Genomic DNA, 27,323 nt, shown 5'->3' on the forward strand with positions numbered 1-27,323 from the left:
TCTTTATTGAAACAGACGTCCAATCACCGAGCAGTATTTTTGAATAAATCTGCATATTTTGAACCGGGGGTACACCCAAGCGCTGATAGGTTACGAGAACTAAGAACAGCCAATCGAGTAAATGACAAGCGCTCAGCTGGCAGCAAAGCCCCGCCTTTTATGTATTAAGTAGTAAACCCCGGAAACGCCGTCGTTTAAAGGTACAGGGGAGAAATCACAGGCGAAAGGTTGGAACAACGAAAACAGCTGCGAGCACTCCAAAAACAGACAGCGACACGAGAAGACGAGTAATTGTGCTTCGAAAGAGTCGGAAGACGACCCTAACATCCTCCGGAGAAAGAGATAAGACGCGTAGTTAAGGCGCTTGATGGTCATTTTAGAGGTTGGAACTCGATTTTGGCCCTGTACCAACCTGGAATCCGTCAAAGCGAGCAACACGACAAAAAAATCTAACCAAAGGGGCAAACGGCACGTCACTGCGGGTCGCCTGGCACGAATTTACCTTTCGGAGTGGACATTCTCCCCCAGTAAGTACCCTTTATCATCTTTTTTTTCACTAGCTCGTTGCCTTATTATTTTGTGTTTGCCAACTTTAAATAGTAGCATTGTATGGTGGAAAGAGGCTGACGTTCTTGGATGATTGATTTTGCACACTTAACATACTGCTCACTAGTCTTCCATGTATATGGTCGATTAATTTATATCTTGAGTATAAGAATGCCTGGAATCCAGCCTGAACCAGTTGATGGCCCTGACAGCAGTTTGCTAGGCGGAGGGGGCGTTCCCCTGCTTTGTCTGCCTCACTGTGTGCCTTTATGTGTGCAATCCGCGGTGGATTGGAATAAAGTGGTAGTAATCCCGGTGTATTGAATATTTGCTTCCATTTAATCTAATTGTACATCTAGATTCCACATGAAACGGCACAAGCACCTGCTATTTTACACATTTTCTTGGCGAACCATGATGGAAGAAGCAATCATTCCTGGCATATATCTCAGCGGGTAGAGTGGTGGTGATGACTGTGAGTGGGGGATATTGCACATGGGGATTACAGTACATGCAGCGCTCTGATGCATTGGTGCAATCGAGAACAGTGAGTCCTGGCAGTGATATAATTGTAACATGCTCTGCAGGGTCATCCCTTGTCTTGACAAGCGGGGCACGATGGCATTGACGTATGCATGAGCTCAATGCAGTGCCACTCAGCACTCTGCATCAGCCATACAATACACGCACTTCCCCAGCACATGCACAAAGAGGGTGGATTTCATCTCGTATCTGCAAGTAGACGTCTTTCCCACCCTCTTTCAAAGCCCCCCTCTCCCCACCTTTCTGTCTGGGAGAAACCGGTGGGCTTTGTCCTCAGCTGAGTGTGACGTCATGGGCGTCTTAGCCATCAGCCCGACGGCGAGGTGAATGTTGATCAGTAGGGATAGGTGGGTCTGGTCTGCGCACAAATTGTCTTTACAAAAAATGCTTTTATTGTAAAACCCGGGACAACATAGGTTAAAATTATTACTTTGGGGGCAGGGGGGCGGTACATCCTGGATTGAAAAGCATCTATATGCTGCTATCGACTCCAGGCTTCCGATTTGATCCGTTTTTGTTTCCCTGCAGGAAATATTTCTAGGAATAAATTACAAATATCCTTCTCAAAATAGTGGAATGGGTGTGTGTTACCCCAGCGAATAACAAGCTTTTCTCTGCTGTTCAGGAATAAAGTGCAATTGCACATCCACTACAGTAGGTGGCATGGGCACATTCATTCATTAGAATGTGCGCAGGGAGTATGAGCTCTAAGGCAAGTGTCAGCAACGTGGTGCCCGCTGTGTAAAAGTTCCAAAAAACAAACGAACAAAAAAAGCTCCACTTGCAAGCACTTGGTATGAAATCTTCCATCTGGCTCACAGGTCTTCGGCTCTGGGTTCAAATAGCAGTGATGGCCTTTCTATGTGGAGGTTGTATGTTCTTCCAGTACTCCGGTTTCGCCTCAGATTCCAAAAACATGCTTAGTCGCTTCATTGAAGACTCTGAAGTCGAATGCGAGCTGAATGATGGTTCGTACCCCTCTTCTCGCCCAAAGTCGGCTCAGCTCCAGTTTAGCTGCCACCCAAAATGAGGAAAAGCGACAGAGTGTCCTTGCGCTCAGTCTCCATGAAGAAAAGCAGCACGGCAACGACTATCTGTCAGAGGTTCCGCACATACTCACATCACGGAGCCATCAGGATCTTGTTAGGCTGTTTACGCATTACCGTACATCATGAGCAATGTGAAGCTGATTACCGGACAAGCATTGAAGAATAGACAAACAACGTCTTACCCGTTTGATCCACATGCAGCTCAGATGCAATCTGAATTGAAAGCCAGCATTCATCCACTGTCCAGAACGCACTCACGGCATTGAACGGCTAAATTATGTTCATTCGTATAGCCGCCTGTGCTTATTGTATGCGCGGAGATCTATTAAAACACTCTAAAATGATGAGGGTTTTGTATTCAGCACCCCAATGTGCCGCCGCAGGATTATCCGGGAGAACATGCAAACTCCACACAGCTTGAAAAGCCTGCGTTAGTGTACTTGTGTTTCTTTTCCACACTTAAAACCAAAGTGAAGTGAGTGCTGTTTGGATGGCACGTACGCAGTAAAGAAAAGCACACAGCCTTTGAGGTATTTGTTTATCTTGGAGGGGGGGAATAATATTGCAGGCGTCTATTTGTGTGCTTGTCTTTTGCCGTGCATTTGTGTATTTTTGTGCAAATGTTTGTATTAGTGTCCTTTGCCTGGTCCGTCAACATTAGGATTCAGAAAGCATCTCAGTTGCTACGATGCTGTCTGAACTGCTGCTTTGTATCACTTCTTGGCAGGTTCCTTTTGCATTTTTTGGAACAACCAACAAGTGACATTTGCACTTGATTAAAAAAATCATAGGGCAATTATGCATAGTAAAAAAAATCTAATAATATATCGGTTTGCAATTAGTGATCTGAATGTACATCAGATTTTTAACAAGTACAGTTTTTTTTAAGCCAATGATATGCCATTATCGGCAATTTGCATTTATCTTTACGTACTGTTTGTTTTTATAAATGTACTAGCTGGTTCGCCGCCCTCCCGGCGGCTCATCAGCTAGTTCCTGCGGAAGGCTGGTAAGGTGGGCCTTCGGCCCACAAAAGTGTTGTTGCTTGGTTCAACTTTTTGTTCATCTTCATTGCTTATCGCGAAAATAAAGAGATGTTTAGCTCTACTAAATAACTAACAATTTCATTGCAATGCTTGTGGGTAGACAACATTTTTTCGCCAAGATGCCCGCGCGATCGTAGTGAGCCACTGCCTGAGCGGCGCAGTGGCGGCGCGGTGAAGTAGGTACGTTTTGAAAAGGGACAGACGGAAGGACAGACCGCGTGCGGGACGACGCGCAATATATATATAGATTGATACACATTTTATAACTTACCCGTAATGTGCTTCACTGTACATTTTAACTGAATATTTGGCACGGCGGCTTCAAGACATTCAGTATGAGTCACCCGAGCAGCTGTGCTCGCTAGCTAGTCCACGGCTCCTTTATGTCACTGGAAAGCTCTCCTTCCAGGCACAAAACAAAGCTGCAACTCCAGTAACATAAAATCTTCTAACTGCTTCTTAAGGGGTTTGTTATTGTGTGTTGCACTGATCTCAAGATTAAACACTCGCACGGTCTCTCCCTGCACTTCATGCTAACCTTTGTCCCCGCCCCATTGTATGCTAGCATAAAGATCGCGGCGGCGATGTGGATGTTTTAAAATACACAATGAGCAGTTGCTCTTTTGTTTCATGTTTATTTTAAGAATAACCTTCAGAGTGATAATAGCTTGAAGCCTCTCCTTTTTTTTTAAACACAAGATTTACTCATGTCATCTGGAAAACTACCACTTGTTGTGAAGTGAGTTGAGACACCTGTCGCCATAAAGGTTTTTATTCATTCATTCATTCATTCATTCATCTTCCGAGCCGCTTGATCCTCACTAGGGTCGCGGGGGGTGCTGGAGCCTATCCCAGCTGTCTTCGGGCAGTAGGCGGGGGACACCCTGAATCGGTCGCCAGCCAATCGCAGGGCACACAGAAACGAACAACCATTCGCACTCACACTCACACCTAGGGACAATTTAGTGTTCAATCAGCCTGCCACGCATGTTTTTTGGAATGTGGGAGGAAACCGGAGCACCCGGAGAAAACCCACGCAGGCCCGGGGAGAACATGCAAACTCCACACAGGGAGGCCGGAGCTGGAATCGAACCCGGTACCTCTGCACTGTGAAGCCCACGTGCTAACCACTGGACTACCGGGCCGCCCAGGTTTTTATTCATTTATTTTTTTAAAATCATGTTGGCGCTAGCAAGCCAAAGCCACCAATCGGCGTAACAATGGCTCGTATCTCAAAGGACTCTTAAACGGGGTTACTCATATCTCAAGTCACCACCGCAGTTGTTTTATTCCCCATTTTGTTGAGTGACTCAAAGCAACAACCGATGCTATATAAACAAAAAACAGTCCTTCTGGTTAACGTGACTCACTTCCATGTGAACTTTCCGCACCAGCAAGGAAAGATCATTTGGAAGGATTTATGGGAAGATTGAATTGAGATGCCCAAAGGGGATTGAGGAATGGCAGATTCAAAGTGAGAAGGAAGAGCAAGCCACAAACATTGGCAGAAGAATGAAGGGCCTAAAAACGTTAGGGGCGAAGAGGTGGCGAGACACGGCTTTATTTTCTGTCCTCCGTGAATAGGCGGCATATTTTCGATGGAACATTCCATCCTCTGAGCTGGGCTAGTCTGTCACCAAAGATTCAGGGTGCCACACTCCTCCCCATCGCTGCGTTTCCTCCCTTGAGTGTCTCACTCAGTTTCTACCGCCGCATATCAGTCATGTGGTTTTGTTTTTCTTCTCCACTCCAGTTTTTTTCTTCTCCCTCCATATTTCTTTTGTAATGTGACCAAGTCTTTGATCAATTTGTCTCCTGTGAATACACTGGAACTTCCAAAGGCCGACCACAGCCTGTTCCAAGAAAAAATGGAATTTGATTTGCTTTGGGGTCAAACTGGGCATCGCTTAATCTTGTACAGGCTATGGTTTAAAGAACCTGTCGCGTGAATTCAGAGATGTTTGAAGATGACTGCTGAAATGTGCAAAGTCTGAAAACTTTTGGACAACTGAATTGTGAGTGTATAGCGTTTCTCTATTTTTTTACCGTTTCAGTTTTCCAGTTAAACAGAAAAATTATACACCCTACTATGTAAGAACGTGAAGGCCTTCATTAGCATGTGCGGTTAGCCGTTGCAATTGTGAGTTTACTACACTCCGGAATTGCATCTTCCCTGAAGGCCACAATTTATAGATCAACTCGATGTTAGTATTTTATTTCCCAAGCAACAGCAATGACGCTGGAGAGACGGCTGGCCGCCGGGCCCCCCCTGCCGAGAGGAGCTCCAGAAGTCTGTTAGCCCGCAAGCTAGCTGTTGGCTCGTGCCTCTTGTCCTCCCTCGCCTGTGACTCTTCCAGCAACCCGGGGCGTTAAACGGATATTTTTCTCATGACTCAACCATGTCAGGATGGATACGCATGAGAATGATGCTCGATGAAGTAATATCCATAATACGTGGCACATATTTCAGTGCACACAAATACCCTCGGCCATTTTGAAGCCTCGTTTGATATACTTTGCTTTTTTTTTTAATCAATTACATTCAGCCGAGTTGTTAACAACATTCTTCACTGTACGTCAAATCAAGGAAGACATTTATTTTCCACTTTGCATAGACTTTAGTTAGCTAACACTCCCATCTGTCATTACTTAACAGCTTTTTTAATAGAATGATCAACTACATATCACCCCTTAAGGATGAGTGATGACTTGCTGTAAAGACAGCTTTCTTTTTAACATTCCTGTCAAACAAGTAGAAATTGACCACCGGTAACGGAACCTTTAGCATGGTCCAAATATAAGTTTTGTTTGTCTACTAAGGGTGTGTTGAAATTCGCAGACTGATTTTTATTCATTCTCACTTCAGACCAGCGGGCGGTGATAGATTTTTAATAACTGGAAAGGCATGTTGGGTGCATGGACACATAGAAGAAGAAGATAAAAGAAAGGACTCAATCAGAAAATATCCATCAAAGGAAAAAAACAGATCTTGCAAACACATATCAAGGTTTAGCATCTGGCTGGAAAAGTCCACAAGGTGTGTCATTTTGGCTATTGGAAAAAAATAAGTGTTTATGTGCATTTTGAAGTTTAGTGCGTGGGCTAGCAAGAACCTTTGTGTTTAGTAGTTTGAGATGTTAAATGGGTGTTACTGTTTGACAAACTGATAGGTAAAGGATTAATTGGACAAATTAGTATCCTTATAGAAAAGTTATGCAAGCATTGATAGATTTGTAGATTTCCAAAAAGTGTACTTGCATGTTTCATGCTACATTTATATCCAACATCTTTGATCTTTTTTTATCCATAGTTTTTATATTTTGATTTGTCAGATCCTGTTTCTTACTTTTGTTACATATAGAAGTTTTTCCTTTTTCTTAGCTCTCAGGGTGTGTTCCGAACAATCCCTTAAAGACGCTTTACCGCCATCTTCTCGAGGACAACAACTATGCTAATGCTAGATAAACCTGTGTGTTTCCCACTTTGTGAGCGCACGTCTCCACACCTAGCTGCTCAAACGTGCCTTCCCACAGGGGCTTCAAATCACCCAATTGTTACACATTCAAATCTAAAGAAGACTTGTGTGGGTGTGATACAACCTGGAATTTTGCTTTTGGGGCTACCACTCAAAATAAACATGTGCCATAAACCGCGGTGTACCATGACGATATTAATGACACTTACAATTGATCACTTGTGGAAAGGGCAACATTTATTGTCGATTTTCTAATTCCCTCGACTGTCATATATGCAAACAGCCCTAAACTGTAAACTGGATACACTTAATAATAATAATAATAATAATAATAATACACTTAACACTTACACCGGTGGTCTGTGCCGCTTTCAATATGTTAAGTATGACACCAGCCAACCAACCCACCCTCCCAAGCTCTTCACATACGGTGACATAATACACAAACTTTTCGCTCGCCCCCTTTCTTCTTCCACTCCTTAAGAATTTTGTCAATCTGACATCGTTTTCATGTTGTGAAAAAAACGATCTTCATACAACTCCCGCCCCCTAAATATGATCCGAAGGAAATCAAAACAAACTACCATGCATTCCGGCCTTCCAACGCATGCTAGTAATGGAATGCCAGTGTTGTTTTCACTGCTTGTCGTCTCCTCCGCTGCGAGCGAACGGGAGGGGGCGGGGGGCTTTTCATAGATGACACGCCCCTTTTACCATATATGGTTGGCAACATGGCCGCTGCAATGGTTAGAAAACTGAGTTGCTTAGTGGAAGCGCAACAACCCTACAGACTGTTCCTAAAATTGTTTTCACAAACGTTGCTCTGGAAAAGCAACAGTGGGCCACTGAAACTTTCTATATCCCCACATTTTAAGTTTTAAAAACGTACTTTATAAGCTGGGTCAATAATTGGGTCCTTGGGAAGCATAGTTTAAGAACTACTCACAACCATCGGTTAAGCTTAAAGTAAATATGCTCTATAATTCAATTTCTTGGCCAGACAGCGTATTTACATGTCACCAATGAAGTGTGTTTACTGTACCCAAGACAACCTCAATAAGCGAATTGGGTCGTGTGCTGGAGAGGGTTCGGGGAAACTCAAGTCGATGGAGAGCAAGGGCACTCGCAGGGCACTATCAATAGCTTGCTCTCACATGTCCGGACCAGCACACGTCTGATAACAATCCCCCCCAAGTTTGCTAAATAAAGATAAAGCACATGCAGTTTGTGTCTGAAAACAAGAAGTACGGGCAAAGTTGTGCGCTATTCGTCTTCTTCTCAGCCACGTTTCCCTATGCACTTAAGCTCCACCCACCGGCACCGCCGCACTGTCCAAAATAGTTCTTGCCTTGTCAACAGCGAGCCCCTTATTAGCAAACAGATGGCACAATGCACACGCTCGCAACACGCTGCTCCTGGTGCTCAGCTGATAAACTTTCCCACATTCTGTATCGACACTCCTTGCAGCAGATAAAGCCTCAGCTGGTGCGGGCGTGAGGCGTTGTACACTCACATGCTGCACGCAACATGTACAGTATGTGTGCAAATAAGATAGCAATGGTGGGGGAGGGGATAATGTACAGTATTGATATATTTGCATCCTGAATTTTTACGCGAGGCTTGGCCGTCTTTTTTTTTTCAAGGGAGGAGGGGGTAATTTTTCTGAAAAGTGTGAACAGATGTCACCGGTGGTCCTGTTTGTCTTGAAAGAAGACATCAAAAACGTTTCCCGGCCTGCAACAGTTTTGCTTTTGTTTAAGGTGTTTAGTTAAAGTCACAAACGCAATAACGGGCTGTTAATATTTTAACTAACAGAACAATGACATTTTGGATGATTGTTTCAAGACAACAATCTTTTCAGACCCCTCCCCAACCTTTGCTAATCCCAGTGTTGTGTGTTACACTATTGCAAATATCATAGTGTGATATAAAACTGTCTACATAGGCAAAAGCCCTCTATTGTTTGTTGTCATTTTGGTGTGTGGGTTGATGGTTATCGTTTGAGAGGGTAACAGAGCCGTCTCCTTTCCATTACGACGTCCTTGTGCTTCTTTATGACTAATTTACATTTAATCCCACTCTTAGGATTTCCATGAACAGGAGTGTACATGTGTTCCAAGAGATTAAGTTTAAGTTTTTTTTTGTGTGACTTTAGAAAGGGGGACTTTAGACGGTGTACAGCTCAGAGTCATTGTGCGGCGTTTGTAACTGAAAAAAAATTTGCTGCTCGGGACTATCGTGAACCGAGGACCTCATTTTGAATTGGTGGTATTTGTGTTTCACAAACTGTGCATGTCAAATACTGCTTATGGCCTCAAGAGACAGTTTATGCAAATGAGCACGGTAAGCACTTGGCACATTTTCAGTTGTTTCTCAGATGTCTCTGGATCATTTTGACAACCTTAATCAGTGACATTTCAAACCCGTGTACCAAACTTTGAAAAAACAATGACTTATTTTTGCCTCCGCCGTGCTGGAATTCGTCCTTTGCATATATTGAACACGAACAAACACATTCTCACTTTGTTAAGGGTGCTCCTTTTCTACTTCAGCATAGTAAGCCAAGCATGAGCAGGTGGGCGGGGCTTCAGGTGCCCACACCCCCCCCCAACCCCCTTGTTTTTCAGTCTCTTTCCTGGCCTATCAGGATCCCGACGACTGCAGCTGGGCCCCCCTTTTCTCCGGCCAATCAGCTGATAGCATACCCCCCCCCCACACATACAACTTCCCTACTCTGTATATGTCCTCTCTGCTGAGTGAGCAAAGCAGGCCTCGCTCTCCTAACAGCTGAGAGGAAGGAAGAAAACAGTAAAAGGAGTGCAAGGGAGGGTGCGATCCTGAGCGACGCTTTTAAAGGAGGTGCTGAGGGCACTGTGTGAGGAAGAGATGAGGGGGTGAGGACGAGAGGACCAAGCATGTGAGGGGGGCCTTTTGTGTGCTCGAGATGGTGTGCAGAGGCGCGAATGAGAGAAAGGAAGAAACAGGGAAGGGGGGAGAGAGAGAGAGGCAGAGAGTCTGGGGAGGCTGAGAGTTGTTGATGGCTTTTTGAGTTGTGCATGTGTGTGTGTGTGTTACTCAGGGAGGAAAATCAAGCAAGCGCGGCGATTCTCAACACTTCTGGAGGAAGTCGAACAAAGTGGGGCAAAAACAACCTGGAAAGCACCCTCATCCGACTAAAGAGAGGAAGCCCACGAGAAGCTTCGCCCGAGTCGAGGGTGAGTGTCACAAGTTCTCTTGCTGTCAAACGTCCTGCAGCCTGTTAATTGCCCGAAAGTTGTCAAGCCCCAGCTCGGTCCGCTCTCACAAAATGGCCACATGACAGAAAGACAAACAGGGGGGTTGGGGGGGGGGGGGCGGGCAGGGGGCTCTATGAGACCAAGTGGGATCCCGTGTCAAACAGCCTTCTCAGCAACTATGTCCTCACTGAGCTAGCTTAGTTGAGATGGCCGTGACTGCCCTGCCTGGCTAATGTTTGTGTGTGAGTCACCCGTGTCACACAGAGCCTCACAAGTTTCAGTCACTCTTCTGTTTTTTTTTTTTTCTTTCGGCCATGTTTTGCTTTGCTTCCTGTCTGGTTATCACCCATTGGCACACACACACACACACACAGTCAGCTGTCATTCCATCCCCCTTGCCCACGAGGTGACATCAGATTGCCAAACTGTGCCAGAGCTCTCCCGCAATCCAATCGGCAGGTTGACGGCTGAGCTCAGGACGGTCTCCGCCGGTGTTGGGTTTAAAGGTATGCAGTAGCACGCGTGTTTGACAAGAGCTCAGCGTGACTCGGGGTGGGGTCTCGCTCATAGCTGATGAGACAATCGGGAGGGATTTGGGAAGATGGCAGCGGACCCGCGTACGGATGGAATCCCGCCTCGCCTCGGGTAAACCAAGCATGGAGGAACGGGTTGAGAAAGTATCGCGACACGTTGTGGACTATGTTGCGGGATGGAGAACTGAAGCGTGTAGCACCTGTTGTCTCTGCGAAACGCTTGAAAACAAATTAAAAGTTCAACTTTTAGGTTAGGCGGCCCGGTAGTCCAGTGGTAAGCACGTTGGCTTCACAGTGCAGAGGTACCGGGTTCGATTCCAGCTCCGGCTTCCCTGTGTGGAGTTTGCATGTTCTCCCCGGGCCTGCGTGGGTTTTCTCCGGGTGCTCCGGTTTCCTCCCACATTCCAAAAACATGCGTGGCAGGCTGATTGAACACTCTAAATTGTCCCTAGGTGTGAGTGTGAGTGCGAATGGTTGTTTGTCTCTGTGTGCCCTGCGATTGGCTGGCAACCGATTCAGGGTGTCCCCCGCCTACTGCCCGGAGACGGCTGGGATGGGCTCCAGCACCCCCCGCGACCCTAGTGAGGATCAAGCGGTACGGAAGATGAATGAATGAATGAATGAACTTTTAGGTTAGCGTTTAGCATAGCATCCAGCTGCGCACCAAACACATGTGTGGGCATTCAGAAGTTGGAACGGGGCTTCACAACGGGCTGACATGGGACACTAAGGTGACCCCCCTCCCCACACCTATTTAAAAAAACAAACAAACTGCTCACCAGTGACAGGATTGTGATTTCCTAGGAAGATTGTCCAAGTTATCCTTTGAAAATTTTTGGTTCATCTCAGTATCCAAAAAGGAATTCTGTTTCAAAAAGTTTTGACAGCTCACATTTTCATGGATCAATAAAAGGCAGACACAAAATGTCATAACTAGATGTCATGCTGCAGCTGCCCCCCCCCAAACAAAAACAAAAAATAATTTGTCCCTTTTTTAATGTTTTTTTTTAAGGAGCATAACTTTTTTTTCAGAGAAATAGCCCTCTTTTCTATTGCAATTTACAAAACTCTGCAGCAATTATTCATTCATTCATTCATTCATTCATTCATCTTCCGAACCGCTTGATCCTCACTAGGGTCGCGGGGATGGTGCTGCAGCCTATCCCAGCTGTCATCGGGCAGTAGGCGGGGGACACCCTGAATCGGTTGCCAGCCAATCAGAGCGCAGCAATTATCCAATCAAATAAAATGGCCACCCGAAGGCAGTTTAATACAATGACACATACACATGACTGAGACGGTTACAAATGCTCAGTGAGCGCAGTAACTGTGCTCATTCTTTGCTGATGATAAAGAACACATGCCTCATATTATCCGTCTACATGTGTAGCTGCACTGTTTTTGTTCATAACTATCGCTATTGCACCCTAATACATGTGCGGTTGGTCAGCATCTTGAAAAAGTCAAGCCGCTCTGATCTCAAGGCCTCACTATTTTAGCGGCATCCCCCGGCCCCCCTTCAGTGATTAATTACAGGGCTGGCAGCACTATGGGTTATTGGTTAGCACTTCTGCTCCCAGTTCTGCCGTTCTGGGTTCGCTTTTGTTTCAGCCCTTCCTTTGTGGCATTTGACTTAACTCACAGGACTCAACACTTCCTCTTGCAGTCTTTTAAGCGTTCAGTGTAACAACCTCCAAACTTGCTACATTGTGATCTCGATTTCGACTTTGATTAACTTTCCAGCGACACAAGAGATCCCATTTTGAATAGCCCACATTTTTCCACCTTAGCGTTTGTCGCACGCGGCCTGTTGCTGTCGTGATACGTTCACGTTGATCAAAGGTTAGGGGGCACATTTCTGAAGATGGGTGCTGACTGTGAACTTTGACCCACTCCTCTCCTCCATACATCTTCCTGAGGCTTAGCATAGCCGCACAAGTCACGTTTCTGTATCGGGAAACCTTTTCTTGCATTCGTTTTCCCGGTGTTTTGTCGGCACCATCGAGCAGAACCGTCTGCACTGTCCTCACTTGAACGTGTCATGTCATACATATTGCAGCGTTTCATCTCGACCGCTGCCGCTGGAAATGACTTGTAGTATTTTTAGGGAGCGCTTTCAGTCAAAAGGCTCCCGCTGCTCTGTCCAAATACTGACGCGGCAGTTACAATCATATAATTGTGAAATTACCAGCTTTGGGTTTGCAGCCGTGGTTCTTCATGAGACGCAGACCATATTGTACTTATTTTTCAAAAGGCTCATTTTCTTTATTGTATGTTTGCAGAATTCGAGAGGGATTGTTTTGAAACTGACTGGTTAATTTCCCTGAGAAATTCCCTTAAATTAAATTCCCTTAAATTCCCTTAATTTCCCCTGAGATGGATTAGTTGTTTTTCTCTTTTTTCCACCCCCCCCCCCCCCCCCGTTCCAGTTGTCTTGTTCACATCTGTGTCAACTGTTTTATTTTATTCATTCATTCATTCATCTTCCGAGCCGCTTGATCCTCACTAGAGTCGCGGGGGGTGCTGGAGCCTATCCCAGCCGTCTTCGGGCAGTAGGCGGGGGACACCCTGAATCGGTTGCCAGCCAATCGCAGGGCACACAGAAACGAACAACCATTCGCACTCACAATCACACCTCGGGACAATTTAGAGTGTTCAATTAGCCTGCCACGCATGTTTTTTTTTGGAATGTGGGAGGAAACCGGAGCACCCGCAGAAAACCCACGCAGGCCCGGGGAGAACATGCAAACTCCACACAGGGAGGCCGGAGCTGGAATCGAACCCGGTACCTCTGCACTGTGAAGCCTGTTTTATTTTAATTTATTTTATATTCCACTCATACTTAACTCCATTTCAACCACTCTCCTTGTGCTTCCCCTTCCTTTGTGAATGCCAAAAAGCAAAGTAAGCCACGACCCATGTGACTTAATCTATTCGCCATGTATGCAACACAGCTGATTAGTCTGCCAGATACCGTTTTGCAGCTTCTGTCCTACAAAGTGCGTCAGGCTCAACAGTGCACGTTGTATTTTCTGCAAGCAAGAGTGTTAATTCTTTTTTTTTTGGGAGGGGTTTGACATCATGTTTCATTCCAAATTTTTGTTGTTAACCACTCTCTGAGCAACCCAGGACTCGCCTCAGGTGAACTCCCTGATATTCGCCGGCTGCCAAGGTGCTTCTTTATCGAGTTCAAAATAGGGTCAGAAAATAAAAGGGGACCTAGCACCAGGCCTTTGGGTGCTCCAATGAGCTCTGACACAGACAACGACTATTAATACTCCCGGGCCGACGCTTGGTCCTCTCTCGCTCTTCTGCCCCCCCCCCCCCCCCCCCCCCACGCAGCCTTCTGCCGACCCTTTTGGGGCCTTCGCCTCAGGGGAGCCTACCTGCCCTGACAGGAGATTGGATATGTTTTGTCTTTTTATTCGCTAACTGGAATTGTGTGAAATCATTCTTTGATGCTTCCTGACCTACGCGTAGCCATTGAATAAACAATCACTTATATTTATTTTTGTAACATTTCACAATGGGTGGCGCCTAAACTTCAGCCAGATTTTGTTCAGATGAAGCATCAGATGATTGTGGATTTTTTTTGGGGGGGGGGGGGTGGTGTGGTGACTGAGTGCTCTACCTCCACTCCCCAAAGGAAGCCACTTTAATACTGCCATATGTCATGTGAGTAATTGCAGGTGACAAAATGTTCACCCCCTCGCTTTTTGTGCCTTAGTGATTCATTGTGTGTGTGTGTTTGTGTGTATACAAACACCGTACCCGCTACTATATCTCTCTTATTTGCCAAACATTTCCTCCCTTTGAGGAATTCAAATCGACACCTTTTGATAGCAAATTAGGATCTGTTAACTTATTCCTGCATTTGTTTACCTTCTGTGAGCTTTCCACCAAGCAGCCTAGTGCAGTTTTACTTCAGGACATTCATTCATTCATTCATTCATCTTCCGAGCCGCTTGATCCTCACTAAGGTCGCGAGGGGTGCTGGAGCCCATCCCAGCCGTCTTCGGGCAGGAGGCGGGGGACACCCTGAATCGGTTGCCAGCCAATCGCAGGGCACACAGAAACGAACAACCATTCGCACTCACACTCACACCTAGGGACAATTTAGAGTGTTCAATCAGCCTGCCACGCATATTTTTGGAATGTGGGAGGAAACCGGAGCACCCAGAGAAAACCCACGCAGGCCCTAACATGCAAACTCCACACAGGGAGGCCGGAGCTGGAATCGAACCCGGTAACTCTGCACTGTGAAGCCGACGTGCTAACCACTGGACTACCGGGCCGCCTACTTCAGGACATTTCATGTTTTTTTTTTCTTAATCCCTGATCAGCTTCAATATCTTGATTGTGTAATGAAACAAGGAGAACATTTGAACTTCTTCCAGAAAAGTGAGCAAGTGTTGTAAAAGCCCAAACCTAGTCAAACTTGCCATATTTCAGCATCGCTGAAAAGTAGGGATGCAAATCAAAACCTTTTTTTTTTAAACCATTACCAATTCCCAGCAATCGTTATTAGCCTGTCTGACGACGATTCCGCTTATTGATTCCTTACATTGTAAATGATTGATGACGTCTGTGCGATATAGCCATATGTATTGTACAAAATGCATGAGAGAGAGATAGACAGACGTATGCACCTCAGTCGTTTTTAGAATTATTTTAGATTTTCCTCTCCTCTTCTGAATGATCAATTAGCGTCTTTTCCGCCACTTCCAGCTTCCCATGGAAGAAATGGGTCAAAGAGCGGTGGAACTACACCATGACATTTGTTTTCCTCTCAGTTATTTTTTTAACTTGGATGCGAAATGTTTCAGTTCTTTGACAATTAGACAACACCTACAGTATGTTGACATTTTTGTCTCCATGAGAAGTCTAGTGACGAGACGGCTGCGATTTGACTCATTCATTCATTCATCTTCCGAACCGCTTGATCCTCACTAGGGTCGCGGGGGGTGCTGGAGCCTATCCCAGCCGTCTCCGGGCAGTAGGCGGGGGACACCCTGAATCGGTTGCCAGCCAATCGCAGGGCACACAGAGACGAACAACCAACCACGCTCACACTCACACCTAGGGACAATTTAGAGTGTTCAATCAGCCTGCCATGCATATTTTTGGAATGTGGGAGGAAACCGGAGCACCCGGAGAAAACCCACGCAGGTCCGGGGAGAACATGCAAACTCCACACAGGGAGGCCGGAGCTGGAATCGAACCCGGCACCTCTGCACTGCGAAGCCCACGTGCTAACCACTGTACTACCGGGCCGCCTGCGATTTGACTCATGCTTGCAAATATTTTCTTGCCGCAGCATCTTCACCAAACGAAGTTCAGTCCCAGACACAGCATTTCCCCCAGCACCCCCCCCCCATTGCTTCCCCAACACAGACACCTCCGCTACTCCCTCTGCTTTTCTTCTTCCTCTTTGTGGTCAAGTACAAAGGAACCGTTATCCTTGGGCTACTTGTTGCCACAGCAACATTTCACCGTCACCCCCCCCCCCCCAAAACCAGTACATTCCCAAATTCTGGTCCAAGTGGGTCAGGCATGCCTCGATAGGCTTCATCCCAGTTTGTTCCCCTTTAGCAGCAGAGATCACTTTTCTTATGACAGTGTTGGGGTTCCGCGCTCGGAACGCTCTACATCTATACATTCATTTATATGTATTAGAGTGGACCATTCGCGGGTCAAAATGTTAGCGGAATGGATTACCAGAGTGGTTGCTTAACTTCCTATCGGTGGCGTCAGGTCGAGACGCAACTGCGGCCAAGTGACTCTGTTGTTTTTGTGTCTTCAGGGATTCGGGGTGTTATGACCCTGTCATGATGTCAGAGGCATTCTGCAAACCACGCCCAGGTGACGAAGCCGGCCGTGCGTGGCTGTCGGCCAATCACAGATGGAGTCCCACTAGAGTCACTTCTGGCTCGGGAGGAACTTCACTCAGGAGCCTGATGCGACACTGACGTATCACTTTGGTAGGTGTTCAATTCAGGATGATTTCCAAACATCCGGAAATATTTGCAGTCAATTGTATGGCGAGATGTTTCTTGTCGTTTCGAGTGCTTCCGCTTCTTCTACTGTAGACTCATTTCAAAATTTTTGAATGTCTTTCCTTGGCAGATGATTTGGTGATAGACATGCTTTTGTAGAGCCATTTTTTTTCTCCCGGATACAACTTCCAGATGCTGTGTGTCTCCGTGGGCCGCATTAGTGAAGGGCAGGCACAGAGGTGAGTTGTGATTGGTTTTAAGTTTTTTGTTTGCCTTCACTGTGTTCATTCATACTGGCACGTTTTGAGTCGAAGTACATTTTTGTTGGATGTGTAAAATCTGTCTGGAGATGACAGAAAATGAGGAAAGAAGTTCAGAGACCTTGGAAAAGTATTCTTTAAAACAAACTCTCATTTTCATTCAAAACACCAAACATACAGGCTGAAATAGATTGCCCATTCAGTGTTGATTTGAATTAAAATTGAGAGCTGAATAAACACAAAACTTGATACCTGTCATTAAATAATGAAATCAGGAGGGGCGTGAGAACAATTTATTTTAAACAATATTAAAGCAAGAATGACCAATACAGATAAGGGAAGCCCTACATAGTAAAAATAGCAATACTGTGAAAAAAAGAGGAAAAAAACTATTTACAAATGCTATCAAGAGCATTGTTAAGTTAGCAGCATTTCCGCAGTTAACACATCGCTTCCTGTACATAACTCTTATTCTGAAAGACATGTATCACTTCCGGTGGTCGAAGTATCTTTGCGGTCGATTCATGTAACTTGGACTTGTCAGCATCACGTAAAACAATCAAATCCTGCCTTTCGTCATTTGTGTTACGCTACTCGTGTTGTCATTTGAGGTACACAACCGAAGGAAATTGATAATCGGCACGCGCACTGTTTCAACCCACCATGACGTCAATGCCCATGTACAAATCATGTGCAAATGGTTGACATGGAGATAAGTCTGGTCGTCCACACGCTGACCAGCGGTTAGAAAAGTTGGGGACTTTTCATGATAGTTTTAATTTCGTTTTGACTTTTGTTGTTTAACATATGTTAGTTTCAATTCGTTTATGGGGGAGGATTTTAAAAAAATGTTTTGGAAATGCCTTCAGTTGAGTATGTTTTAGTTTCAATACTGTAGTTGAATTTAAAAGAAATACACGTAAGTGGTATTTGTTGAGTGGAACATTAAAAAAAAAAAAAAAAAAAAAGGTCACAGAGTATTGTGGAAAACACCAATCCTCAAATGATTGACTTTCCTTCTTCTGCGTACAGCAACACCCAAATATACTTGTTTTGTTTGTTTGTTTTTTAAGATATCCTTTTATTTGTCCCACACTGGGGAAATTGAATTTTTTTAACAGCATTTTTGTTTAAAAATATTTTGTTCACTATAATAACCTTGATGCTGACCCAACCAAAACACGCGGTGAAAGGAAACATTTCCACATAGACCACGAATAGGCTGGAATGAATTTTGGGCGGAGAATTTCCAGAATAATGCTCCGCTTCATTGAACATCTTCGAAGAACTAATGCAAATGCGTGTGTTCCCGTCAGGAGCTGTGCGACTCATCTTGCTGATTCACGCTGGACGACAGTCACAAAACGGGAACTATAGGACTTGACGGTTCTGTGGAACCTCCTTTTCTGGCTCACGGTGCTCGTTGAGGACCCCGTTGCGCTCACGTAAGCCAGGACTGTCATCTTCCAGACATAGGAAACATGCGGCACATCCATGTGGAGCTTTCTCACAAAAAAGCTCCGCTTGAGCTTCCAGCCCAGGAGGGGGACCTTCCTCCTCCGACGGCACCTGCACTGGGCCCGGACTCGGGGGTGAGACCGGGGGCTGCCCGGCACTTTGACCAAGAGGACTTGCGACATCAAAAGGTCTATCAGCTCTCCATTTTCTCACAGTTAGGTGGATTCGCGACCGCCACAGAGTCCCACAACGATGCCCAAACGAGGCCGGTTCGCGTGGGCGTGAAACGGGGTCTCGAGGAGCCCCAGTTGACTCACAAGCGCCCCCATGTGGCAAACTGCTCTGACATAGATGTACTGGAGGGAGGACTGCTGTGTGGGCCCGCTCCGATGCCGGCGGTGTTGATGGGCTTAGTCAGGAGCTCTGGCGGTTGCGGTGCTCTCTATTCCTGCACACAAATGGAGCACAGAGACTCTGAGGCCGGGTCATTGCCCAGATCCCCCCCACTGTCCCCGAACCACAACCCCTCCCGTCGGCCAGCTCAGCACAATCACGACAGGCCCGTCCCCGATGTGTTCGCACCCCTCTCGCCAAAATCCCCCCCGATGTGTGACCCTTCTCTGGGAATCTCAGCCAGACCCGAAGCGCCGAACGGGGGGCGCACCCCCACCTATTCCATAGGAAGCCCCGGACATGAGAGTTGTAGTAATGGCACAGTCGGAGGCCTGCCCAACCCCCATATGTATGACATGCCCACATACGAGCCCCCGAGCCCCGCCAGTCCCACAAGCCCCCCGGGCCCCTTCTCCCCCCCACACCACACAGAACTCCAAGAACCAGGAGAGGCCACCGAATGGGACGTCGGGCTGGAATCCTCCCCGCCTGAGCGAAGCGCCACCCAGACCGCTTCTTCCTCCAATGGCCTGGCTTCGTGGGAGAAGACTCCCAGCAGCAACGGCCACCGTTTATCGGCAGCGGGCCACTGGCCGGCGAAGAAGAGGTTGCTGTCCCCGAGCGAAACCGCCGAGTCGTGCTCGGAAGACGAGGGGCCGTCGACCTCCAAGAGGAGCAGGCTCTCGTTGCTGGCTCCGGGGCTGGGATCGTGTCGTAGCACTGATGCTAAAGCTGCTCCTTACTGGAACCACCTTCTTCCTCCTAAGGTCAGCGTTACACTCCCACACACTAAAGTGCTACGTTGGATTCATGGTCCTCGTTTGGGGGCCGGGATCCTTTTTCAGTTGGTTACATTCAAAGTTTGTGAGGAAGCAGTTATTGGAAATGAGGTTATGGCATTTTGTTTTCCCCCTCGTTGCTTCTAATATGAGAAGTCAGAATCAGAATCAGAATCATCTTTATTGGCCAAGTATGTAGAACACACAAGGAATTTGTCTCCGGTACCGCAAGTCACGTTTAATACAGTACAACAGGGGTGTCAAACTTGTTTTTGTCGCGGGCCACATTGTAGTTACCGTTTGCCTTGGAGGGTCGTTATGAATTTGGGAAACCGTATACATGTTTAATCAACAAATTGACGAATAACTAGTCGTAAAATCAGACGTCAAGAATAATGACTGTTATTGTGGACTACATATGACAATTTGGAATTTTGGTTCAGACTTTAGCATTAGCATTACGGAATTTGACATGCTTGATTTGCTTTTGCAGGCCACATAAAATGATGTGGCGGACCACATCTGGCCCCCGTGCCTTGAGTTTGAAAGCTGTGCAGTAGAACTTATCACAGGTGTCACATTCTAAGGGTCTGCGGGTCAGATCTTTCAATATACTGAGCAAAAACTAACCACAAAACAATAGCAAAAGTTTTTAAATATCTGGCTACTTCAAAATAAATTTCACCTGCTTGTGATATTAGTAATGTTGTTTAATTCGAACTGTCGAAGAAATAAGGAGTTTGCTGTACAGTCAGGAAGCATTAAAAACAACACAGGGACAAGAAAGGGGTTGAAAAAAAAACAATTAATCAAAAATTACACATTACCATGCCTGTCCAGAACAGCGCGAGTATCTCCAGAATGAAGCCCATTGACGTGCTCGTTGTTCCCATTGTTCCAGATTGCGTGAGCTTGTACCGCGTCCAGAAAGGCAAACAAAGGCGCACGCACAGGCATCCTCTCGTACAACAGTAATGGAAGTGAATGTGTGAAAGCAAGGAAGACCAGAAAGAGCTTTGAATGTAATAGAGTTCACAGGTCAATAAGTGGTGTGAGGCGATTGAAAGGGTGGGAGGCAGGAGGGGGCGGAGCAAAGGCAGCCTACAGATTGAATGAGTAGAAAGGAGCAAGGTTGAAAGTGATGACATCATTGACATCGTGGGCCGTTTGCATCTTTGGCTTTGAATACCGTAATGACGATGTGTGTGGTGTAACGAAGTGATGAGGCCAAGATGGCAAAGTGCGACGACCAGGACAAGAAAGCGCCGACGTTCCGAATGGCGACCGATGACGTAGACGACGGGTGTCACCTGACAGCCGGGTGACCTTAATGATGAATGGCGTTGCGGTAAGCGTTTGTTCAAGTTACACGGCGACAGTAACTGCCTGGAAGAGCTTAATAACGGTGACCAGGTACTCCCCACAGGACGACTTTGTCATTTTGCCAGGTGGACAATTCAGGGGTGTCAAGCTTGTTTTCATAAGGGGCCGCGTCGTAGTTCGGGTTGCCCACACAGGAGGGCGGCTGGACGTGGGTGTTTGACTGCATGAGGGAAGACGGAATATCCAAAGTTTGGGATGATTTCAAATGTAACAAAAAGCTCAAGTGCAATGTGCCAATCGCAAAAGCACAACAGGCTTAAATTACACAACCGCACGTCTAAGTTAAAAAAAAGTTAGCATTGTTAGCTAATTGAATAAGCTATATTATTTGGAACAACTCCAGTGAAACACAACAACCGCTGCTGCACTTTCGGTCCTTCTGTTGAACTAACGGCAACAGAATTCCGTAAACAAAAGCACATCAATCGGCGATGGCCTCAACTGACGCTGTCACTCAACACGTACGTTTAGCCAGTTGACAGCCAGTCAAAATCTCAATTCTCAATCACTGACTTCCACATCCCTGAACAGGGCTGACTGCTTTGTTTGAGGCACGCAGACATTCACCGTCACAGATGCTACGGCGTCGAATGGGACAATGATAGAAATAATACTAACGTGAATATAAATAAAGCAATAAGCTTCGGGTCGCTACTTAGCACTTTTTTTTTGTCTGTTGAGGGCGTGGCCTGGAACGTAACCCCCGCCATAAACGAGTATTCTATGCAAACCACGGTAGAATTTCTTATTGTGTGTGGAAACCCTTGTAATCGCCCTCTTATATCGCGTATTAATTTGTCTGAGAAACATTATGGCAGCATTTTTGTGGGGCCGCTTAAGTATGTGGAGGGCCCCGAGCTGCCCCGCGGGCCTTGAGTTTGATACCTGCAATGTACATCCAGTATATTACAATCGTTGTTGAAATCCAGCCGCTTCCTGAAAATATTCCCCCAACTTGTTGGCAGGACTCAATTGCCTGACTAAAATGCAGATTTTTTTTAAAAAATTGATTTTTCAAGCATGCAAACAACTAAATGCATGTTTCATAGCAATTTCATGGTTTTTAATTTCGATATTATGATACTTTGGGGTCCTGAATAGGAATTTGTGTCTTTCATGTAAGTGCTAATAAATACATTCAATGATCAATATGAACTCTCCCCCCCCCCCCCCCCCCCGTTGTTGATTTTAGTGTGCCACAGACTGTACGAGATCAGGGAGACGACTGAAAAGTGGCCCACGTGTAAAAAGGTGAGTATGTGTTGTTGTATACACGTCAACGTAAAAACCAATTGAGCATTCATCACCTCCGTGCCTGTAACGAAATGTGAGTCGGATTAAGTGGAGAATGGATGAACATAATTTCATATTTAAAAAAAAAAAAGAATCAATCCACACTTATGTACCACTGACATGTTTGTGCGCTCGTGTTCAGCCGGCAGCTGCGCAGCGGTAGACATGCGGACAGCAGAACCTTGGCCCGTTCCAGCTGGCCCTCTTCTTCCATCAGCCGATCACTATTAGGAAACTTTGAGGTATAAAAACAAATGCTAACTGCTAACTGGGCTTCTTCTCCGATTTTGCAATTGGACCTTTCACTAAGGAGTCCGTTCAAATGTAGAAAGTGCAAAATAAAAATTCGGAAAGTGAAATACAACTGAACTGTGTTTTGGCGGTGATTCTTTTGGTGGGCACGTAGTGTCGATCATGACCGTGTTCCTTTTTTTTTTTTTTTTTGCGTGTCTTAGGAGTCCATGCTAAAGGGCCGCTTCTCGCCATCGGGCCGCATCGAAGGCTTCACGGCGGAAATCGGCGCCAGCGGCTCCTACTGCCCGCAACACGTCACGTTGCCCGTGCAGGTTACATACTACGACATCTCCGAGCACAGTGCCCCCTCGCCCTTCCTGGTCAGTGAACACACCAGCGCTTCATGTACATTTAAATCTGGTTGACGTCTGCTTATCACTTTGGAACAAAAAAATGTGTGAGCATGCGTTCCGGACATGCTTGTGTTCACTCATTTATATCGTCTCGTTGGTCACATCATACTTCAAAAATGTTCTGATCACGTAAGTCTGTTCTTTGAGGCTTTATCTGTTCCAGACTTTTAGTTGAAGGCTAACCAGGATAGATCATTTGAAATTGAGGCCCAGGGGCTCTGGCGTTCACTGGCTCTGGAACTCCTTAAAACATGAAAAGCCTCCTCTTTTTTTTGGGATTTAAATTGAGAGTTTTTGCTATGAATGTTTCAAGACTAATTTTACTTACAATAAAGCACCCCTTCATTGCAAGTTCCAGGTTTGCGGTGTAGGTGTTGCGCAGATTTTTTTTTCTGTCCTTTTTTTCTACTGCCGCCGTTTTTTTTTTGGGTGTAATTCTACTCCGGACCACTAGATGGAAGTTCATTGTTATGTGACAGTAAATTTGAAAACAAATTTCACCCCATTCTTGTTTTTAATGAAGAAAATTGAATGTCAATTCCTCTTTAGTCCTGCTTTTTACGCCTACAGAAAGCAGCGGCTTGAGGTTCATTTGAGATTTTACGGATGTTTGTTCATGTATGCAACACCAAGACTAGAGGCTAACCCTTTTTAGGTGGAGCACCGTGGCAACTAACCTAACATGAAAATTCCAAGACACGCACTGTAAATCAGCCAAAGTGTGCAGCAGATGTTTGTCAGCAACAATAAAACAGTCGATTAAAAAAAAAATAATGAATGAACTGGTTGCATATGTGCGAGTAGGTGAAATTTCATTTTAAAATGCTCCCATTTTGCGGCAGTCTGGAGCCTTGAACACGTTTGTTTGGGGCAAACCTGTTTCAAGACTGGAGCCATAAGTCAATTTTTTTTGGCAGCTAATAAAGAAATATGTGCAGCACTTTGGGACATGTGGTTCGCATGTTTGGCTCACAGCTGTGAGGTTCTGACTTCCAATCTTGGCTCAGGCCCTTCTTGTGTGGAATTTGCAAGTTACTCTGGCTTCCTCCGACATTCCACTTCGCAGAAGGAGTCATGTTAGGTTCATTGAAGACTCATTTGCCCCAAAGTGTGCATGCATGGGATCGGCGGCAGCTGACGCACAACTCCAATGAGGAAAAGCGTTTCAGGAAAATGGATGCAGGGAGTAAAATGTATCCAACTGTGCATGTATGTCACAAATGACAGAGGCCCTCTCTCGTTGTCTGTCACAGGGTTTGATATCCTTGGAGCAGCTTGGAAAGAAAGGATACAGCATACCCAAAGCGGGGACCATTCAAGTGGTAGGTTCATCGTGTTTATTTGAAAAAAGAAAATCCCATTTATCCATTCAAGCCTGCAACAAAAAAATTTGGGAAGTGTTTTTTTTTATGTTGATTGGCAGCTTGTACATTATGATTAATTCACGAAGGCACCTTGTCGTCAGCGCCATTTGGCCACCAGGGGGAGGTATTATACAGTCAGACTGACACGAACGAAGAGTTTCACTGCTGCCTTTTGAGTCAGTAAACTGCAATAAGATTTGTTGTCTTTAGCCGAGGCGATAGAATATGTGCCTGTGAGTATTGTTACATTGAAAACTCCAAAAAATGTTGGAAACACTGCACTCGATTCATAGCGTGATTTTAACTTTCATTTGGAAACGACCCTTCCGTAAAACCTGAAAGCGCTCTGTGTTCGTTTTCATTCCCCTTGCAGACCTTATTTAATCCCAACAAAACTGTGGTAAAGATGTTCCTGGTGACCTACAACTTTGACGACATGCCGACCAATCACATGACGTTCCTGCGTCATCGCATCTTCCTGATGCCTGTCGAGGAGGAGGGAGATGGCAAGAAACACGGATTGGCAGGGAGCGCGCCGCTAGACGGCAGGAAGATTCTCTGCTACCTGATACATCTCAGGTAGGAGTTCAAAATCAACATTTATATTTGTAGTAGTTGTCCATGACGACGGTGTGACACCCTCATCACGAAAGCACCGTTAACATCCATCCATCCATCCATTTTCTGAACTGCTTAATCCTCACTAGGGTCGCGGGGGGTGCTGGAGCCTATCCCAGCTGTCTTTGGGCAGTAGGCGGGGGACACCCTGAATCGGTTGCCAGCCAATCGCAGGGCACACAGAGACGAACAACCATCCACGCTCACACTCACACCTAGCGACAATTTTTAGAGTGTTCAATCAGCCTGCCATGCATGTTTTTGGAATGTGGGAGGAAACCGGAGCACCCGGAGAAAACCCACGCAGGCCCGGGGAGAACATGCAAACTCCACACAGGGAGGCCGGAGCTGGAATCGAACCCGGTACCTCTGCACTGTGAAGCCCACGTGCTAACCACTGGACTACCGGGCCGTCCCCGTTAACATTTTGTTTTATAAGAATACTCCATTTCGAATAATGTGCTTTTCTGGGGTAATAATGCGTGTCGTGGTTTGTTTTGGATCAAATTAAATTCACAAAATGGGACCAGAGTTGGCAACAAAAAATTGTTATTTTGCTTGTACTCGTCAAGTCACGATGACTATTTTGACAAATATGACATAAATTGTTTATATTATGTCATATTTTATATATGACATAATATATATTATATATATATTATATATTAATATAATATATATTAATATTTTTTAGTGTAAACTCCCGTTATTGAAATTGGTTTCAGTAGTGCAACACGACACACTAAAGCATTTTGAGAACTTTCTGAGCGCCGTGTACCACAAAAAAATAGTTTCCAGGTCAGTAAGCACAATAAGAATTAATATATAAAGCGCACCGGATTGTAAAGTGCTCTGTTGATTTTTGATGAAAAGATTTTAGGCGCGTCTTATAGTCCGAAAAGTACGCTATATTTTCAGTCATATGATATTTGTAGGGCGGCCCGGTAGTCCAGTGGTTAGCATGTGGGCTTCACAGTGCAGAGGTACCGGGTTCGATTCCAGCTCCGGCCTCCCTGTGTGGAGTTTGCATGTTCTCCCCGGGGACTGCGTGGGTTTTCTCCGGGTGCTCCGGTTTCCTCCCACATTCCAAAAATATGCGTGGCAGGCTGATTGAACACTCTAAATTGTCCCTGGGTGTGAGCGTGGATGGTTGTTCGTCTCTGTGTGCCCTGTGATTGGCTGGCAACCGATTCAGGGTGTCCCCCGCCTACTGCCCGGAGACGGCTGGGATGGGCTCCAGCACCCCCCGCGACCCTAGTGAGGATCAAGCGGTACAGACAATGAATGAATGGATTCGGTTCAAAATGCTTTGCTATTCGGTGCTATATACGCTAGCTGATGGTGGGACTGAAATCCTTTTTTTTTTCTTTCCTGTTGTTGCCAACTCAGATTCCACAGCTCCAAATCTGGGAAGATCTACTTGCACAATGATATCCGGCTGCTATTCTCCCGCAAGCCCGTGGAAGTGGACACGGGGATCCCTTACGAACTGAAATCTTTCACCGAGGTGCCAAGTAACCCCAAATACTCCCCGCGTGTGTGACCTTCCTGCGCTTCCTAAAGAAGAGGGAGCCGAACAGACTGGATTTGACAAGGACAGAAAAACAGACGGACAGACTGTATTCGGGAAGCCAAAACGCCTACAGGACTCGCTCTTGATCCAGTGCGGGTCAAAAGTCTGTACAGAGAAATGCACAAACACTGACTCTCTCTCACACACACACACACACACATTCATAAACACCGCTGACTGAATTCAGACTCCACACGTCCGGTGGCGACTCACGTTTAACTTGCATGCCTTGTGACTTCAACACCTGAGTTTTCCTCGAGTGCCGTACTTCTCACACTGTCCTTCACTCTGCCCGCACACGTAGCACAAGAAGTCATTTCACTCTTCACGAAAGGGTGATTGAATTGAAAGACACGGTGCGGTCGACAGACACTAAAGAGAACGTATGAGTAAGGATATCGGTCAGTCATGTAAGAAGACCCCAATGTTATTTGACACTTTGGGAGGGGGGGGGGAAAATCAACAAAAACACATCAACTTCCTGTTATGTGGCCAGACTGAGGGACAATGTGCTTTTTTTTTTTTTTTTTTTTTTTTTTTAAAGATTTTATTTTTTTGGATTCTGTTCGGAGCAGTCTGATGTCGGAGCAGAAGAATGAAAATGTGTAGTATTTTTTAATTTATGGATTTTTGTTTTTTTTTCGCAAAATGTCTTAAGAAGCAATATGCTGCACAAAAGTAGAGTGTGTTCTTTAAGCCAGATGACCTTTTGCTCTCTGGGAGGGGGCGGGACTTGAGGGAGGGAGGGAGGGGCGGGGGGGTATTTAATGACAGGGGGGAAAAGTATATGTACATATGAATAAACTTTGCGACTGTCAAGAACAACCCGTTTGTCGAGTCTTTTCTTTTTACCAATACGGTGGTGCCTTGAGATACTGTCGATTGACGTACACTAGCTTAATGATAACACATAATGGGAAATGTCATAGACATGCTAATGAATAGCATAAGCCAGGCATGTCCAAAGTCCGGCCCGCGGGCCAAATCCGGCCCGCGGTCGAATTTCATCCGGCCCTCGGCCCCCGTCATAAAATCAGTGCCGTCTGGCCCGCAGGTTGGGCGCAATGGAACACGTGTTGCATTGACTGAGGTCTCGTAGACTGGCGAGTGATGTTTCATAGAGTACTGCTT

The 27,323-nt window shown here is 45.8% G+C and overlaps 1 protein-coding gene across 3 annotated transcripts; it reads left to right on the forward strand.

Moving 5' to 3' along the window:
* LOC127602575 (protein FAM214B) lies at window positions 1–26,724 on the forward strand. Of its 3 annotated transcripts, XM_052068796.1 has the most exons (11): window positions 9,387–9,592; window positions 9,743–9,874; window positions 16,232–16,409; window positions 16,555–16,663; window positions 18,001–19,302; window positions 21,890–21,948; window positions 22,133–22,232; window positions 22,446–22,604; window positions 23,891–23,959; window positions 24,375–24,580; window positions 26,009–26,724. In XM_052068796.1, exons 5-11 carry the CDS (start codon window positions 18,166–18,168, stop codon window positions 26,160–26,162), a joined length of 1,884 nt encoding a protein of 627 aa, XP_051924756.1. In that variant the 5' UTR covers window positions 9,387–9,592; window positions 9,743–9,874; window positions 16,232–16,409; window positions 16,555–16,663; window positions 18,001–18,165; the 3' UTR covers window positions 26,163–26,724. The 3 variants fall into 3 exon arrangements, with proteins under 3 accessions (XP_051924757.1, XP_051924756.1, XP_051924758.1); XM_052068797.1 differs by lacking the exons at window positions 9,387–9,592; window positions 9,743–9,874 and adding an exon at window positions 1–527; XM_052068798.1 differs by having other exon boundaries at window positions 9,387–9,874; window positions 16,617–16,663.
* Window positions 26,725–27,323: the final 599 nt, after the last annotated feature.

The sequence above is a fragment of the Hippocampus zosterae genome, chromosome 6 (genome assembly GCF_025434085.1).
Source record: "Hippocampus zosterae strain Florida chromosome 6, ASM2543408v3, whole genome shotgun sequence".
NCBI lineage: Eukaryota > Metazoa > Chordata > Actinopteri > Syngnathiformes > Syngnathidae > Hippocampus > Hippocampus zosterae.

Bases quoted from the DNA above. Each gene is read 5' to 3' on its own strand.
- LOC127602575 (XM_052068797.1), top strand. From the start codon at position 18,166: ATGCGGCACATCCATGTGGAGCTTTCTCACAAAAAAGCTCCGCTTGAG. The intron at 22,605-23,890 runs GTCAGTGAACAC...TGTCTGTCACAG, and splicing joins GTGCCCCCTCGCCCTTCCTG to GGTTTGATATCCTTGGAGCA. The intron at 23,960-24,374 runs GTAGGTTCATCG...TTCCCCTTGCAG, and splicing joins AAGCGGGGACCATTCAAGTG to ACCTTATTTAATCCCAACAA.